This window comes from Bombina bombina, chromosome 3 (assembly GCF_027579735.1).
Source record: "Bombina bombina isolate aBomBom1 chromosome 3, aBomBom1.pri, whole genome shotgun sequence".
Taxonomy (NCBI): Eukaryota; Metazoa; Chordata; class Amphibia; order Anura; family Bombinatoridae; genus Bombina; species Bombina bombina.
Window position 1 is genome coordinate 1,100,198,726 of NC_069501.1, and position 18,279 is coordinate 1,100,217,004.

Here is an 18,279-nt window from a genome sequence, read left to right on the forward strand (position 1 = left end):
AATTTCTAAGCCCTTGAAGGCCGCCTCTTATCTCAGTGCATTTGCCAGTTTGTTCACTGCTAGACAGTGCTAGTTCATGAATGCAATATAGATAACATTATGCTCACGCTCGTGGAGTTATTTATGAGTCAGCACTGATTGGCTAAAATGCAAGTTTGTTAAAAGAACTTAAATAAGGGGGTAGTCTGTAGAGGCTTAGATACAAGGTAATCACAGAGGTAAAAAGTATATTAATATAACCATGTTGGTTTTGCAAAACTGGGGAATGGGCAATAAAGGGATTATCTATCTTTTTAAACAATAACAATTCTGGAGTAGACTGTCCATTTAACATGCTGGATGAGTGTGTATCTTTTTAATGCATTAACACAGACTTTGCTGCAATTCTTCTGCCCACCAATTGTCTTATTTGGCGTAGACAAGGCTAGCCACTGCCATTTTGTTGGTAAATGTTTCTTTGTTTTACAATTGCTTATCTCACCACCTCTGCTAAGGTCAGTTAGGGAAATACTGTAAATGTAACAGGGTTAGAATTGAGAAGCTTGCAGTGTGCACTTCCAATTCTCAGAATTTGAAAACCCCCAAATTTTAGACTTAAATTATAGGAAAAAGGGCAAGGTAAACAAGGAAAGTATATTGAAAAATTGTTTTACTATGCATAATAAAAACATTTTATATTACAATGTGCAGTGTACACACATTTATTCCTTAAGATAAATATAATGAAAACAATTTACATGGAACTAAAATTCACTCTCTTTAGGTCTTTCTGCTGAGAAATTAATTTATATTTTTAATAGGAGATAGCTTTTAACAGTGTTATGTTACTTTTTATTGTATTATTTTTATTATGAGCACTTTTTACATACACAGTGCAGCCAACATTTCATCCATAGTTGTTTTTTAACACCAACAATGTGTGTTACCCAATTGCAATCCATAAAATTTCTTGTGGAAACATCAAATTGCAACTGTGGTGATATTAAGATTTATGTCCAAAGACATTTCAATCTATTAAAAATTCACAGTTTGAATTATTAAACAGAATGAATTAGTAATGGATGTAACACCAAAATATCGTTAAACAGTCTGAAACAATAGAAATGCAGACTTTTCAAATGAATTTTCGCAAAAATATTCATAGACTTTCGCAGAAGCAAAAGATATAGAACAAAGGTAAAAAGAAAGCATGGCAACAAATTCAATATTCCTGACTGCCTAATATGTATGAATGCAGGGGTTTTTTTTTATTATTATTATTTTATTATTTTTATTGAGGGCTCAAAGTTCCCAAAAAACAGAAAAGCAAAACAGAAAATGATATACAGATATTCATTTCACATCTGCATGAGAAGAAAAATAAAATAAAATTAAACATCAAGAGCACAAAAGTCCTCAGTTTTCTCCCTTCTAGAATGAATTGGCCACTTTTGGGCCACTGAATTGTCTTTTATATGCACAAACAGGATTTTCTTTTTCATTTTTATATAATTAAAAGGGTTATAATCTTGATATGGATTTGCTTTTTTAAACAGATGAGTATGAAAAATGTTAAAGAAAAAAAAAAAAAAAAAAGAAAAAAAAAAAAAACAAGAAAGGAGAAACCTCCAACTGGACCACACACCCCAAATAGTGTGATGTAGATTAAGGTGAATAAATAACAAGAACAAAGGAGAAAAAGATCTTATGGAAAATATGTATAAGGCAACCAGGCAGAACTGTGGTGTCATATTAGCCCCAACGTGCACTATGGACCAAGAGTAATGCTATCGGCATGTTCATTTATTTCACACTATGCAGTATTCATGTTGTGTAATAAATATATGTCCTTCTCATACTGGGAAATGCTTAAGTTATTTGGATTGTAAATTTATCCCTCTCACGGCCCCGGCCGCTGGCCACTGAGAGGGGGCATATAGTATGTAAATGTAATCTCCAGCTGTGATATAAGATAATTAATGCTAGCCTCTGATACAAAGGTGGAATAGTAATCCTCTGGGGACCCCCACTAACCCCCGTGGCAACAGTGCATATATAAATATTTACAGAGAGCTATACTAGTAGCGGAGCGGTGACTAAGTCTCTGGACAGTTTACACTAATACATAGTATAAAGGCAGTAATGCTGTCACCCGTAACATATTCAGGCAATTTTTGTATGTCCCCCATAGGCCCCCCTCATACCTACTGGTTGGGTAAGAGGACGACAACAGTAACATAGCACATCATGGTAGCGAACACATGCAGAACACATGCTAAGACCACTTGTACGTGGTAAGATTGACACTCCGGTGCACATCTTGAAATACAGCTAATCGTTAGTAAGATAGCTTGATATATAAAACAAAACGTAATTGAAGTACATTGAGAATATAGTTTTAAGAACAACTGGAAAACAGTTCACTCCGCAACTTGCGTAAGAGTCCAACTTTTAACTGGTTATAACATATGTACCCAGTGGGTACATATAATTATAAATAAAGGGTGTATTCTATCCAGAGAGGGCATCTGCAGACTACCCTACCACAGATCCAAGACACAACCAAAACTGAGCGAATAGAAGCAAGTTCCATCTGTCACGATGGGGCACGAGTGACACTGAGGCTTGTATGAAAAATTAGATGTGATCCGGGCCAGATAGTTCTCCAGATTCAGCGGATACGGCCCCATCTTAGTTTGAACCGGCCTCCCCCTTGCCATGCGCTGTGATACCTCCTCTTTTATGAACCGTGGGACCGGGTCTCCCAATAAAGGCTTTCTCTTAGAAGAAAACTTTTTAGCATAGTTTTTGAGCGGAGAGTCCTTGACTTTCTTTATGTGAGGTGGCATGACAGCTCTCTGTGTTAGTTGTGGACCGTGCTGCATTTGGTGGAAGCGAGGTGAGGGCGCCTTGCCTTCGGGGTGCTCCACGTCTGTTGACTCATTCGGAGTTGTGAATACCCTTTGTATCAGGTAATCATAAGGGGCTTTCAGCCATCAGCTCTTGCATGAGATAGTCAAGACTTTCCAAGTACGGGTCGGGTTCTTGTGTGGGGTACTCTCCCGCCATATCCACCATCTTAGATGCCGCCTGGAAGCAAAGTCACTCGTATTATGTCTGAAAATCTTCTCCTTTAAAGGTTCAGAAGCCTTGTTGTATTTTGTTTGGTAAATGTGCTATCCAGCCGGAGTCAGCAACCTCGGAATTTTCCGAGGGGGAAGCGCCGCCTGTTATGAGCCGCTGCTCCAGGCCCTTATTGTCCAGTCCAGAGTTCCAGTGTCATGAACACAGCCACAATTATAGTGATGAACCCTAAGCAGGGTTAGATAATGTTAGAGATAAAAGGTCTACCAAAATAGCTGTACTTTAGTGCCTATAAACAGCGGTTTTAAGGACTATTCTTTTGGAGCTCCTGGATGTGCGACCGCTGTGGTACGCTACTTGGACACGCCCCCCGAATGCAGGGGTTTTTATCATTCATCAATCTGAATTCATAAAGTGTGCAATTCATTTTTTGATATTCTCTTTAGTAATTTGATAGATAACTTGCTTAAAGGGACAGTCTAGGCCAAAATAAACTTTCATGATTCAGATAGAGCATGTAATTTTAAACAATTTTCCAATTTACTTTTATCACCAATTTTTCTTTGTTCTTTTGGTATTCTTAGTTGAAAGCTTAACCTAGGAGGTTCATATGCTAATTTCTTAGACCTTGAAGGCCACCTCGTTTCAGAATGCATTTTAACAGTTTTTCACCACTAGAGGGTGTTAGTTCACGTATTTCATATAGATAACACTGTGCTCGTGCACGTGAAGTTATCTGGGACAGGCACTGATTGGCTAGACTGCAGGTCTGTCAAAAGAACTAAAATAAGGGGGCAGTTTGCAGAGGTATAGATACAAGGTAATCACAGAGGTTAAAAGTATATTATTATAACTGTGTTAGTTATGCAAAACTGGGGAATGGGTAATAAAGGGATTATCTATCTTTTAAAACAATAACAATTCTGGTGTAGACTGTCCCTTTAAATATCCACACACTGCACTGCAATTATAAAATAACATTTTGATAAGCATATATTGACCTTACATAAAACTTTATTATTTTAATATATATTTATTCCAATCACCTTAGTTAAATATAAATGTTTGCATAATAATAAGTATTTGGAAACAATGACTTAAAATAGCATTCTTCCAATATATATTTATTTTAAAAATTGCAGTAAAAATTAATAATATTGAGATTGAACTTGTTTTTTAACTTCCTGTTATGAGCTGTTTGACACCCATGTCCCATGTCCAGAGCTGTAGCCAGTATATAGTATAAACAAGACTGGCTTTCACAGTACCAGCTGTACACAGTATTCTGTACACCGTAGAAGGCAGCAGCTTTCTATCTTACTTTAGCAAAATTAAGGCAAGTTTTCTCAGGAAATTAGTTTACACAGCTAAACCAACTTGTCAGGGAGTATTGTGAGGAATGTTTCAGCAGGCCTCACTACAGAGACTAATTTGTTGTCAAGGTAAACATGCAGGAATACTAATCAACTTCAGACCAGATCTATCAGAAGCATGAAGGCTGTTTCTGCTTCATTTTGTGTCCCCCAATATCTGCTAATGTAAGAAAACTGTTTCCTTATTGCTGTGTGCAGCATAATCTGCATAGCTAGTACAATTACAGCCTGTTGTGCCTGGTGTACACAGTATACTGTCAACAGCTAGTACTATTACAGCCAATGAAGTCACACTGTTGTGTAGAGTGTTGGGCACATGCTTTACAGTTGGCTAGGGAGAGTAGGAAAATAGCTAGTTGTGCCTGGTGTACACAGTATTCTGTCAACAGCTAGTACTATTACAGCCAGTGAAGTCAGGATGTTGAGTAGAGTGTTGGGCATATGCTTTACAGTTGGCTAGGGAGCGTAGGGAAATAGCTATTTGTGCCTGGTGTACACAGTATTCTGTCAACAGCTAGTACTATTACAGCCAGTGAAGTCAGGCTGTTGAGTAGAGTATTGGGCACATGCTTTACAGTTGGCTAGGGAGAGTGGGAAATAGCTATTTGTGCCTGGTGTACACAGTATTCTGTCAACAGCTAGTACTATTACAGCCAGTGAAGTCAGGATGTTGAGTAGAGTGTTGGGCATATGCTTTACAGTTGGCTAGGGAGCGTAGGGAAATAGCTATTTGTGCCTGGTGTACACAGTATTCTGTCAACAGCTAGTACTATTACAGCCAGTGAAGTCAGGCTGTTGAGTAGAGTATTGGGCACATGCTTTACAGTTGGCTAGGGAGAGTGGGAAATAGCTATTTGTGCCTGGTGTACACAGTATTCTGTCAACAGCTAGTACTATTACAGCCAGTGAAGTCAGGATGTTGAGTAGAGTGTTGGGCATATGCTTTACAGTTGGCTAGGGAGCGTAGGGAAATAGCTATTTGTGCCTGGTGTACACAGTATTCTGTCAACAGCTAGTACTATTACAGCCAGTGAAGTCAGGCTGTTGAGTAGAGTGTTGGGCACATGCTTTACAGTTGGCTAGGGAGAGTAGGAAAATAGCTAGTTGTGCCTGGTGTACACAGTATTCTGTCAACAGCTAGTACTATTACAGCCAGTGAAGTCAGGCTGTTGAGTAGAGTGTTGGGCACATGCTTTACAGTTGGCTAGGGAGAGTAGGAAAATAGCTAGTTGTGCCTGGTGTACACAGTATTCTGTCAACAGCTAGTACTATTACAGCCAGTGAAGTCAGGCTGTTGAGTAGAGTGTTGAGCACATGCTTTACAGTTGGCTAGGGAGAGTGGGAAAACAGAGAGCCTTGTGGGGAAAGAATGATACAGTATAATCACACAGCTTATAACACAAAATCACAACACAGGCAACTTTACTTTTCAATTTTTTAAAAACTTTAACTGCAATGTATATATATATATATATATATATATATATATATATATACTGTATATATATATATATATATATATATATAATATTCTATTTGCCACTTTTTTTAATATTTACTTTATTTTCTGAAACATATGTATTCTTCATAGAAAGTGCTTTTAAATTTACAGGCATAATAACCTTATATTGTGCAGACCCATACACAAAATATTCCTTCTATACTATTAGAAAAAAGAGAGAATAGGACCTACAACTGTTAGATAGTCCTATGAAAAGACAGGGAATACAGCACTCCTTTTAAATGTCAGTAAACACTTTTTTATTTTGTTAATACTGTTCTATACTCCTGAACTGAAACAAGATAAGCATGAACAGGTGTAGTAAAAAGATACTTCATATTACATACAATACTCAACAAAACCCAAAGAAGTCATTCTTAATGCAAGCCCCAACCTCCTATAAGCGTTCTTACACTGGAAATCACTAATCTAAGTCAACAACAACTAGTGTGCACACTAAATGGCACATATTGGAGACTTATAGTGATCAGCGCTGATACTCAAAACAAAAAAAGCATGCTGTTTTGAAAAAAGTGTCCAGTAACATTAAATAGGAGCCAGTTCGATTAGTATGTGCAACAGTCTGTCAAGTTATCCTCCAGATTATTTCCAGATAAAAAATGCTTATATCCTACACACTGTGTCAGTTATTACCAGTTAGCAAGCAGGCAGACAAGTTAGATCACAAAAAGCCAGTCAATAGCCAGTCAGCTGTGTGAGTATCAGACTTCTCTTAGATATATGCAGTTCATGCAGTACCGATATTTATTATAGGGAACGTTACCTTCCGTAACTCGGCTTCTTAGATCACACCGCTTTAATCCAAATGGAGTAAGTACATCCTACCTGAAGCCTTTATTCCCTCCATTGGTAGTGCTCGGTTCACCGCACCTTCCTTTACCCAGACCTTAGTACTTTAGTCGTCATGTACACTTGTTCAGAAGTTACTCACAAAATGATTTCACTTTGCTTAATATCACTACTTGCTTTCTTTTGCTGTGACACTCCGCATTTTCCTTTCAATCTGGGACTCTTGTAACTTGGTCCTTTCGAAAGACCGCATCCAGGTGAATAGCTTTCAAACAAACCAGCCAACGCGCATTTCACCCATAATCCTTTGCGACAAGGGCTTCATCAGGGCTATCAATCATAGTGTGAGTCCGATAAGTTCCCCTTTTCTTACATCTTTAAAATAGTTGATGTGAAATGAACTTTTCTTGTAATTTGTAGTAATATAATTGAAAGCATTCACAGGTGTTGTGTGGAGATATTGCTTTAAATGGCATTCACACTCTCAGATGAGGTCTGGGAAGCAGAGATAAATGAATCATTATCTAAAAGTGGAAATACATTGGAAGGTGCAAATGAGGAAGGTAATATAAATGTATTTAATGCATTTAAAAAGTACAGAAGTAACGTAGTTAAGCAAATCAAATTAAGGGCTGAAAATTCAAGTCTAAATAACTATTTCAATAGTAAAATAATTCCAAGAGGACTTAGACTAAAAATTGACCCAGGACAAAATACAAGGGAAGAGGAAGGAGGGGAGGATTTCATAAATGAATGGAATGAGAAACTATCCTCCTCTATATGTCTAATGGAAATGATAGTAAAAAGAAATGAAGTAAGATTTGAGAAAACAAAGTTAGAAGTTGAAAATGCTATTAAAACTGTAAAGGGATTTGAAAATAATTCACATTTTGATAAACTGAATGTAGAAATGAAAACATATATTGGTGAAAGTACAAGCAGAGATAGAAAGTGTAGAAAACTCTGTAGGGACCAAGACGATTATAAAAAAGGAAGAATTTATTCCTATAAATCTGAGAAGGGAATGTATGACTCAGGAACTGGCGCATCAGGTATTGAAAGTGATTATAGTGTGTCAAAAAACGACTTGGGGGGGCAGAGGCAGAGGTGGTGGCTCAAGAGAAAGGGGGGCAGAAAGAGAAATAGAGGGGCACAATTCAGAATTTCCAAACAGGAGATACCAAACCAGACAATACAGAGCTGGAAGGAATTTTCCAGATCAGGGCAATTTTCAAGAAGGGTGAGGAGAGGACAGAGGAAGGAATTCTAGGAAAACATAAAATAGAGCAAGATGATTTACAAATAATCAATCTATCATCTTTACAATTTAACCTTGCACATATAAGTCTCCTCAAAAAAGGTCTATATTTTTGCCCCACAGCTAAACTGGAAAAAAATTGAAGTCCTAAAAGATCTGAATCTGTTTGGTAGAAAAGTAGTCCTGTCACAAATTATGAAAAATAAAGGGGATTTAAAAACCTTTGAAAAGAATCTAGGTATTAGTGATAATGAAGCTTTGACTGACCTAATTTCCCTTTTAGGGGAAAATGATGGAGAAAGCCAAAACACAAACCTAAATGTAACAGTTGACCCAATAACAGCTCCCCCACGTTCAAGCTTAAAACTCAAATCAACGTATATGCCCCCTCTGTCTTTAGTACCTGCTGTTAATTACTTTGTAAGAGCGGTAGAAAAAGATATTGAAAAAATATCTGATAATATGATGATCAATGATAATTTAACGCATAAAGAAAGGACAGCCCTGAATGAGCTAATAATCGCCAAGATTATTATCATAAAGCCGGCTGACAAAGGTGGAAATCTTGTCCTTATGGATGAGAAACAATATGTAAAAGAAGTAAAACGCCAACTGAATGACAAAAATCCATATGCTAAACTACCCTTTAATCCAATAAAAAAAATCACAATCAGAACTTTTTAAAATCTTGAATGATGGTAAATTAGAGAAACTAATTAATTTGAAATAATTTAAGTTCATGTACCCTGAGTATCCTGTTACTCCAATATTCTATACAATACCAAAATTGCATAACAATAGAAAGAATCCACTGGGTCGTCCCATAGTCTCAGGGATAGGCAGTCTTATGGAAAAAGTAGGAAATTATATTGATACATTTCTGAGACCATTTCTAGTGACTCTACCATCATATGTAAAAGACACTCTAAGAGACAAGAGGTAAGATATATGATAAACACACAGACTTTATCATTGAGTTGCTGAGGTTTGTCTTAACCCACAATGTCTTCATGTTTGATAATCAAATATATCAAAAATTAAAAGGCACTGTAAAACCACCCCACTTATACATGCTTGCATTTAGGTGCATGGGAGATGACTGATGTATTTGATAAGCATGGGGACATTGTTTAGAAATACATCCACCTCTGGGTCCATTATGTGGATGATATCTTGCTGCTGTGGGATGGCTCAGTGGAGTTACTAAATGATTTTATTTTGGAATTAAACAAAAATAATAGGAACATCTTCTTGACTTCAGAAATAAATGAGAATTAACTAAATTTTCTGGATATTAAAATAAAAAAGCAAGGCACTATACTCACTACGGAAAATTTTAGGAAAGATACAGCTACAAATAGCATATTGGAGGCTTCTAGTGCACACTCAGCAAGTGTAAAGGAAGGGGTACCTACTGGACAGTTCCTGAGGCTCAGAAGGAACTGTTCAGTAGATAAGAAATTTGAAGAGCATGCTGACCTGATGCAAAATAGGTTCTTGAGAAGAGGTACTCAAAAAAAAATCTGTAAAAAGAGCACGAAAGAGAACAAGAAATACTCAAAGAGACAAACTCTTGTATAAAGAAAATAGGACCACAGATAGTGAAGTTCAAACAATCAGATATATCATCAAATTTAACTGTCAGTGGGAGACTATGAGATCAATTTTCAAAAAGAACTGGCATGATTTACTCCAAGATGAGGGGTTAAAAGAAGTAGTGGGTCCAGTTCCTCTGATGACAGCAAGAAGAGCACAACATTTGTAAGATCCACTTGTAATAAGCAACTATGTGAGATCCCCCCATATGGGTAATTGGTTGAGTTCCCATAAGGTAAAAGGAAACTCTCCATGTGGTAATTGTGTACATTGCCCTTTTATGGTGAGGACTAAAACTTTTAGCACAGGGAGAAACAGTATCAGATCAAACATTTCACTAATTGTGATTCCTTTGGAGTGGTCTATTTTCTCTATTGTTCCTGTCCAAAATTTTACGTTGGAAAAATAAAAAGACAGATAAAAGATTGCATAAGAGAACATAGAGATTACATTACCTCTCTGAAGAATACAAGTGTGGCAAGGCATTTTTTGGAATGCCATGAATCAAATCCAGAAACTCTGAGATTTGATGGTATTGATAGAGGCATTACATCAGGAAGATCCACTTGTAATAAGTAACTATGTGAGATCCCCCCATATGGGTAATTGGTTGAGTTCCCATAAGGTAAAAGGAAACTCTCCATGTGGTAATTGTGTACATTGCCCTTTTATGGTGAGGACTAAAACTTTTAGCACAGGGAGATACAGTATCAGATCAAACATTTCACCAATTGTGATTCCTTTGGAGTGGTCTATCTTCTCTATTGTTCCTGTCCAAAATTTTACGTTGGAAAAATAAAAAGACAGATAAAAGATTGCATAAGAGAACATAGAGATTACATTACCTCTCTGAAGAATACAAGTGTGGCAAGGCATTTTTTGGAATGCCATGAATCAAATCCAGAAACTCTGAGATTTGATGGTATTGATAGAGGCATTACATCAGGAAGGGGGGGGGGGGGCAATGACAAGTGTCTTTTACAAAAAGAGACAAAATGGATGTATCTTTTAAAAACATGGTCCTCCAAGGGGTTAAATGAAAAATTAGAATTTGCGAGTTTCCTTTAATAAACATTCGTTTGGATGTTCTCAAATTACACCCTTTACTGCTCTAAGTGAACAGAATATGGTGAGACTTCTATAAATGAGAAATCCTCATATTTTGCATCTTATCGATGTATCTCTATAAATATGTTTATACTGTAAGAAAAATTCGGCCATCCATAAATAAAATCTATATTAGTATAGATATAGTTTTGAAATAGTACAGTATTAGATTAGATACTGTGCATGATATCATGCTAATGACTTTTTGAATATACAGGTGGCCCTCGTTTTACAACGGTTCAATTTACACCGTTTCAGAATAACAACCTTTTTTTCCAGTCATGTGACTGCTATTGAAAAGCATTGAGAAGCAGTGCATTTATTAAAATAACCAGTAGGTGGAGCTGTCCGCTTGTGTTGCAGCAAACCAAGCAAGCTGAAATTAATCAGTTTAACCAGACCTGAGCTATCGAGCAGATTTCAAAGGAGCAAAATCTTCCTGTCTATAAATCAGTCCAGTTTGGAATGCATAGAAAGAACTGTTTGCAGAAAAATGCAAGTGAAGTCTGTGTTGTGTGATTATTTTATTAGGTTTATAATGCTGTTTAGCAAATGTTTTTGTTCATTTAACTTAGTTTAATTATATATTTTGTGTTGTGTGATTATTTTATAACGTTTATAATGCTGTCTAGCATTTAAAGTCTTCATTTCAAAGCTTTAAAAACAATGTATTAGATGTTACTTATGACAATTCTGAGAGGGGCCTGGAACCTAACTCCCTCACTTCCCATTGACTTACATTATAAACTGGGTTTCAATTTACTACGGTTTCGATTTACAACCATTCCTTCTGGAACCTAACCCCGGCGTAAACTGAGGGCTACCTGTAGTGGTTAGCAAAAGGTTGTTTCTAATAAATAATAATTAAAAAATAATCTTTTGGTGTTAGTGGTTCCCCTTTAAAATGAAGGGTAGAAAATATAAGGGTAAGAGCCCCATATGGAGATCATATATATATATATATATATATATATATATATATATATATATATACAGGGAGTGCAGAATTATTAGGCAAATGAGTATTTTGACCACAACATCCTCTTTATGCATGTTGTCTTACTCCAAGCTGTATAGGCTCGAAAGCCTACTACCAATTAAGCATATTAGGTGATGTGCATCTCTGTAATGAGAAGGGGTGTGGTCTAATGACATCAACACCCTATATCAGGTGTGCATAATTATTAGGCAACTTCCTTTCCTTTGGCAAAATGGGTCAAAAGAAGGACTTGACAGGCTCAGAAAAGTCAAAAATAGTGAGATATCTTGCAGAGGGATGCAGCACTCTTAAAATTGCAAAGCTTCTGAAGCGTGATCATCGAACAATCAAGCGTTTCATTCAAAATAGTCAACAGGGTCGCAAGAAGCGTGTGGAAAAACCAAGGCGCAAAATAACTGCCCATGAACTGAGAAAAGTCAAGCGTGCAGCTGCCAAGATGCCACTTGCCACCAGTTTGGCCATATTTCAGAGCTGCAACATCACTGGAGTGCCCAAAAGCACAAGGTGTGCAATACTCAGAGACATGGCCAAGGTAAGAAAGGCTGAAAGATGACCACCACTGAACAAGACACACAAGCTGAAACGTCAAGACTGGGCCAAGAAATATCTCAAGACTGATTTTTCTAAGGTTTTATGGACTGATGAAATGAGAGTGAGTCTTGATGGGCCAGATGGATGGGCCCGTGGCTGGATTGGTAAAGGGCAGAGAGCTCCAGTCCGAATCAGACGCCAGCAAGGTGGAGGTGGAGTACTGGTTTGGGCTGGTATCATCAAAGATGAGCTTGTGGGGCCTTTTCGGGTTGAGGATGGAGTCAAGCTCAACTCCCAGTCCTACTGCCAGTTTCTGGAAGACATTTTCTTCAAGCAGTGGTACAGGAAGAAGTCTGCATCCTTCAAGAAAAACATGATTTTCATGCAGGACAATGCTCCATCACACGCGTCCAAGTACTCCACAGCGTGGCTGGCAAGAAAGGGTATAAAAGAAGAAAATCTAATGACATGACCTCCTTGTTCACCTGATCTGAACCCCATTGAGAACCTGTGGTCCATCATCAAATGTGAGATTTACAAGGAGGGAAACAGTACACCTCTCTGAACAGTGTCTGGGAGGCTGTGTTTGCTGCTGCACACAATGTTGATGGTGAACAGATCAAAACACTGACAGAATCCATGGATGGCAGGCTTTTGAGTGTCCTTGCAAAGAAAGGTGGCTATATTGGTCACTGATTTGTTTTTGTTTTGTTTTTGAATGTCAGAAATGTATATTTGTGAATGTTGAGATGTTATATTGGTTTCACTGGTAAAAAGAAATAATTGAAATGGGTATATATTTGTTTTTGTTAAGTTGCCTAATAATTATGCACAGTAATAGTCACCTGCACACACAGATATCCCCCTAAAATAGCTATAACTAAAAACAAACTAAAAACTACTTCCAAAACTATTCAGCTTTGATATTAATGAGTTTTTTGGGTTCATTGAGAACATGGTTGTTGTTCAATAATAAAATTAATCCTCAAAAATACAACTTATATATATAAAGTATACAAATCTAAATGTGGGGACAAAATACTCTTTTTGGTGAAAAGAGCGATATATCCCCATAAATTAACAGATAACGTATTTCTAATGTGAAAGGTTGTTGATGAATGAATGTTAGACAAAATAGTATCTTTTTGTAACATATTTAAGTATTTAGTGAGCAAGTATTCATCCACCTTAAAAAGCTACAATGAAACAAAAAGAGGTGGAGTTTACCTGTTAAAAGAATGACTCACACTATGATTGACAGCCCTGATGAAGCCCTTGTCGCAAAGGATTATGGGTGAAACGTGTGTTGGCTGGTTTGTTTGAAAGCTATTCACCTGGATGCGGTCTTTCAAAAGAACCAAGTTACAATAGTCTCAGATTGAAAGGAAAACACTGAGTGTCACGGCAAAAGAAAGCAAGTAACGACATTAAGCACAGTGAGATCGTTTTGTGAGTAACTTCTGAACAAGTGTACATGACGACTAAAGTACTAAGGTCTGGCTAAAAGAAGGTGTGGTGAACCTAGCACTACCATGGAGGGAATAAAGGCTTCAGGTAGGATGTACTTACTCCATTTGGATTAAAGCGGTGTGATCTAAGAAGCCGAGTTGCGGAAGGTAACGTTCCGTATAATAAATATCGGTACTGCATGAACTGCATATATCTAAGAGAAGTCTGATACTCACGCAGCTGACTGGCTATTGACTGGCTTTTTGTGATCTAACCTGTCTGCCTGCTTGCTAACTGGTAATAACTGACACAGTGTGTAGGATATAAGCATTTATATCTGGAAATAATCTGGAGGATAACTTGACAGACTGCTGCACATACTAATCAAACTGGCTCCTATTTAATGTTACTGGACAATTTTTTCAAAACAGCATGCTTTTTTTGTTTTGAGTATCAGCGCTGATCACTATAAGTCTCCAATACGGACTGCAATATGACCATTTAGTGTGCACACTAGTTGTTGTTGACTTAGATTAGTGATTTCCAGTGTAAGAACGCTTATAGGAGGTTGGGGCTTGCATTAAGTATGACTGCTTTGGGTGTTGTTGAGTATTGTATGTAATATGAAGTATCTTTTTACTACATCTGTTCATGCTTATCTTGTTTCAGTTCAGGAGTATAGAACTGTATTAACAAAATAAAAAAGTGTTTACTGACATTTAAAAGGAGTGCTGTATTCCCTGTCTTTTCATAGGACTGTCTAACAGTTGTAGGTCCTATTCCCTCTTTTCTCTAATAGTATAAAAGGAATACTTTATTTTCTGACTACAGCGTCCCTTTAATTGTGTGTTTAATGTTCCTTTCCTACCAGACATTCATTGCATATAAATATATACATTTACACACATACACCTGTATATAGAGATAGTTTACATATACTGTTTGGTATCAGTTAAAGACTTCATGGCACAAAAATCCTTTTTTGACTTAAATAGTCCAACTTACTGCTTTTATAATTATGCTGAATGTGAGTATAAGATGAAAAATAATAATTTCATTAGTGTAAAGCTTTAGATAGATTTAGTTACAACCATAACATAGTTTTATTTTGTAATACTTTAGTAATATTGCAACTAAACTTTCAAATAACTGTGATTTTTCAATGACATTTATTATATGCGTTACGATCATATGATGACATAAATCCTTTTATTCTATTAAGCGCTCATTATTCAGTAAGCTTTTCTCCCACTGTAGTTGGGATGTACGTTGGCTTCGGTATAATCAATGAAAGGCATTGTTTGTGTATTTCACAAGACAGAGAGTACTTATTTAATATCTGCCATTTATTTTTACTATATATTTCTGGTATTAAATACAATATGCTTATCTAATTACAAATATTTTAGCTACAATTTAACTAAAATCTATATTTTTGTTCCTATCACAAACAATGGCTTTTAAAAATATATATATTTTTCTTTGTTGAGTAGTATTGTGCTTTGGTTTCACTTTAAATATATATATAAAAAAAAGAATATATATAAAAAATAATTGTATTTTGTTTTGTTTTTTTGTCTTTTTTTTCACTTTATGTCTCTACCAGACCACCGCTCTTGATAAGGAGAGGCAGATTTTCAGACGAAGACGCCACCAGGATGTGAACAGTCGGTATTCGGCACAACAAGCTGCATCTGAACTGAACTCAGAGTCAGAGGACTATTCACCAAGCTCATCTGAGACTGTTCGCTCACCTAACTCACCCTTTTAAGGACACTCTTAAAGTATAAGTCTTGGCTTAACCCTTCGAGAATGGTTGAACGGAGCTTCTAAAAAATCTTGTGTGGACTTTCTAATAAAATTTCTAGGTGTGAATGGGAGAACAAACCATAGTGATTGACGCAATGCATTTTGGACATCTTTACTACAAATGGGATTATGTGTGTCAAATATTTATTTGCAAAATAAGGAACTGGAAATATATCTTGATATTGAGCTGTTTGCATTCATTTAGAAACAATGGTTTCATTTTTTTAACCTCTTAGAGTGGGGTTTTCAGTGCAAAGTGTAGCAGTAAGTAAGTCTCTTAGGCAGCCGAAGTGTTAAAGGAGAGTAAAGCATTTCTTTTAAAGGTATACACAGAAAAGAATGTTAAAGAAATATATTGGTATATGTACAGAAATTCTCATTCTCTACTTCATTGCAGAAATATTTAAGGAAATAAAGTCCTGAGATTGTTAAGGGTCCAGAACATACTTGCCTGACTTTTTTATGGTTAATACCATAATACATTTTATATATCTTAGAAAGTGGCTATAAAATACGACTAAAATATCTAGGTATCTCAAAAAAAAGAAAACATTTGCACACAAAAAATGACCCAAGATTACAAGGATTTCTCCAATGCAAGCAATGCATATACAAACTGTTTCTGTCTATTCTAAACATTTAAATATCAAATGTATAATTATTTGATTCCCAGCATTCCTAATTCTCTACAATTAAAGGAATATTAAACTCTATTTTTTTTTTCATGATTCAGATAGAGCATGCAATTTTAAGCAACTTTCTAAATTACTCCTATTATCATTTTTTTCTTTGTTCTCTTGCTATCTTTATTTGAAAAAGTAGGAATGTAAGATTAGGTACTGGGCCATTTTTGGTTCAGCACACTGGCTAGCACTTGGTGATTCAGCCACCAAAAAACAAGCGTAATCCAGGTTCTGAACCAAAAATGGTCCGGCTCCTAAGCTTACTTTCCTGCTTTTCAAATAATGATACAAAGAGAAGGAATAAAAATTGATAATAGGAGTAAATTAGAAAGTTGCTTAAAATTGTATGGAAAACAGGAAGCGGACGTACCCGGCATCTCAAGAATGGATCCGGCTACAAAGCACACAATGCACCTGCAGAGGCTAAGAGATCCGTAGCTTAGGCAGAATCAAGCCCAAATATCCAAGTAGCAAGAAGAAGTAGCAAGAGCTCAGATAAGATAATAAAAAAACAAACTTTATTCCAAACGTGTTTGGTAAATTAAAAAAGGTACAAAGTCCTTAGATGACATGGCACAAACAAAAAACAAGAAGACTAACAGGCAGCGTCTGACATGTTACTCACCCATTACAGGTGCTTAATCATAGACATGCACTAGGTCTAACAGTGATCGTATAAATACCCCCATCCATTACTTATTAACCAATCAGTGCACAATAAAAACAAACCTAATGTGTCACTAAGGGAATACAAATATAGAACACAAAATATTTAAGAACAGCAGAACCTTATTAATGATATTATTCAGTTTAACTCAGATATGAACTTATTGAAAAGAAAAAAAAAGAATTGCTTAAATAAGTCTGTTATTGACTATAGGAAATAAAATAAACACAATGATATTCAAAAATTCAAATGATGTCAATCTATGAGCTTAAAGGAGAAGGGGGAAGAAGAAAAGGAAATGTTTATGTATCAATGAAGACATTTATATCACACTTCCTATTCATGCCTGGTGGACTATGTATTTTTAATTTTAGTATCCAAAAGAGCTCCTTTTTGTCTAAGATTTTATATCTATTTCCTCCTCTGGGAGGTACTAAAGCTCTATCAATTATCTGGATAGATATGTCAGCCACCTTGGTGAAGTGTTCACTATTGAAGTGATTGGCAATTGCCGAGTCTTTGACATCATTTTTCACATCACGAACATGTTCTCCAAATCTAGTTCTAACATGTCTGGAGGTCTATTGTGATGTCTGGTGGACTGACTGAGATGAGGTATACAACAATTGTGGTGCTGCAGTTTGCATAAAAATTTATAATATAACTCTTAGCATTAGCACTGCAAACAAAATTGGTGCCCAAAAGGACATGTCTGTACATATTGCAATATCTGCTACCACATTTGAGTTACCTTTTTTAGTAAGCCAATGTTGATAAGGAACATTATTTCTCTTTTGGACCATACTAGGGGACAATTTTTGAGCTAAACTTTTAGATTTTTTGGGCACAAATTTACATTTGTCAATATGTGGTTTAAGGAGGTTATCCCCCCTCAGAATGTGAAGATGTTTTTTTAAAATTTTGATAATTTCAGGGAATTGGCTTAAATATTCAGTAGTGAAAACTGAAAACTATGAAATATTTGACATGTTAGAACTAGATTTGGTAAATATGTTCGTGATATGACAAATGATGTCAAAGAATCGGCAATTGCCAATCACTTCAATAGTGAACACTTCACCAACGTGGCTGACATATCTATCCAGATAATTGATAGTGCTTTAGTACCTCCCAGAGGAGGAAATAGATATAAAATAAAAAAAAGGAGCTCTTTTGGATACTAAAATTAAAAACACATAGTCCATCAGGCATGAATAGGGAGTGTGATATACATGTCGACATTGACACATTAATATTTATTTTTCTTATTATAATTTTTTTAGCCCCCCTCCTTTCTGCTTTAATCTCATAGATTGACATCAATTGTATTCCTTAAGAATGTTTGAATATCATTGTGTTTATTTTATTTCCTATAGTCAATAACAGGCTTAAAATTGTATGCTGTATCTGAATCATGAAAGTTTAATTTTGA

The 18,279-nt window shown here is 36.1% G+C and overlaps 1 protein-coding gene across 1 annotated transcript in view; it reads left to right on the forward strand.

The window, feature by feature from the left end:
- Nucleotides 1–16,158, forward strand: part of DCLK1 (doublecortin like kinase 1) — a 596,478-nt gene extending 580,320 nt beyond the window's left edge. Inside the window, exon 17 of the mRNA XM_053708444.1 lies at nucleotides 15,295–16,158. Coding sequence (XP_053564419.1) covers nucleotides 15,295–15,352 — 58 coding nt within the window. The 3' untranslated portion in view covers nucleotides 15,353–16,158. The remainder of the gene's footprint in view (nucleotides 1–15,294) is intronic.
- Nucleotides 16,159–18,279: the final 2,121 nt, after the last annotated feature.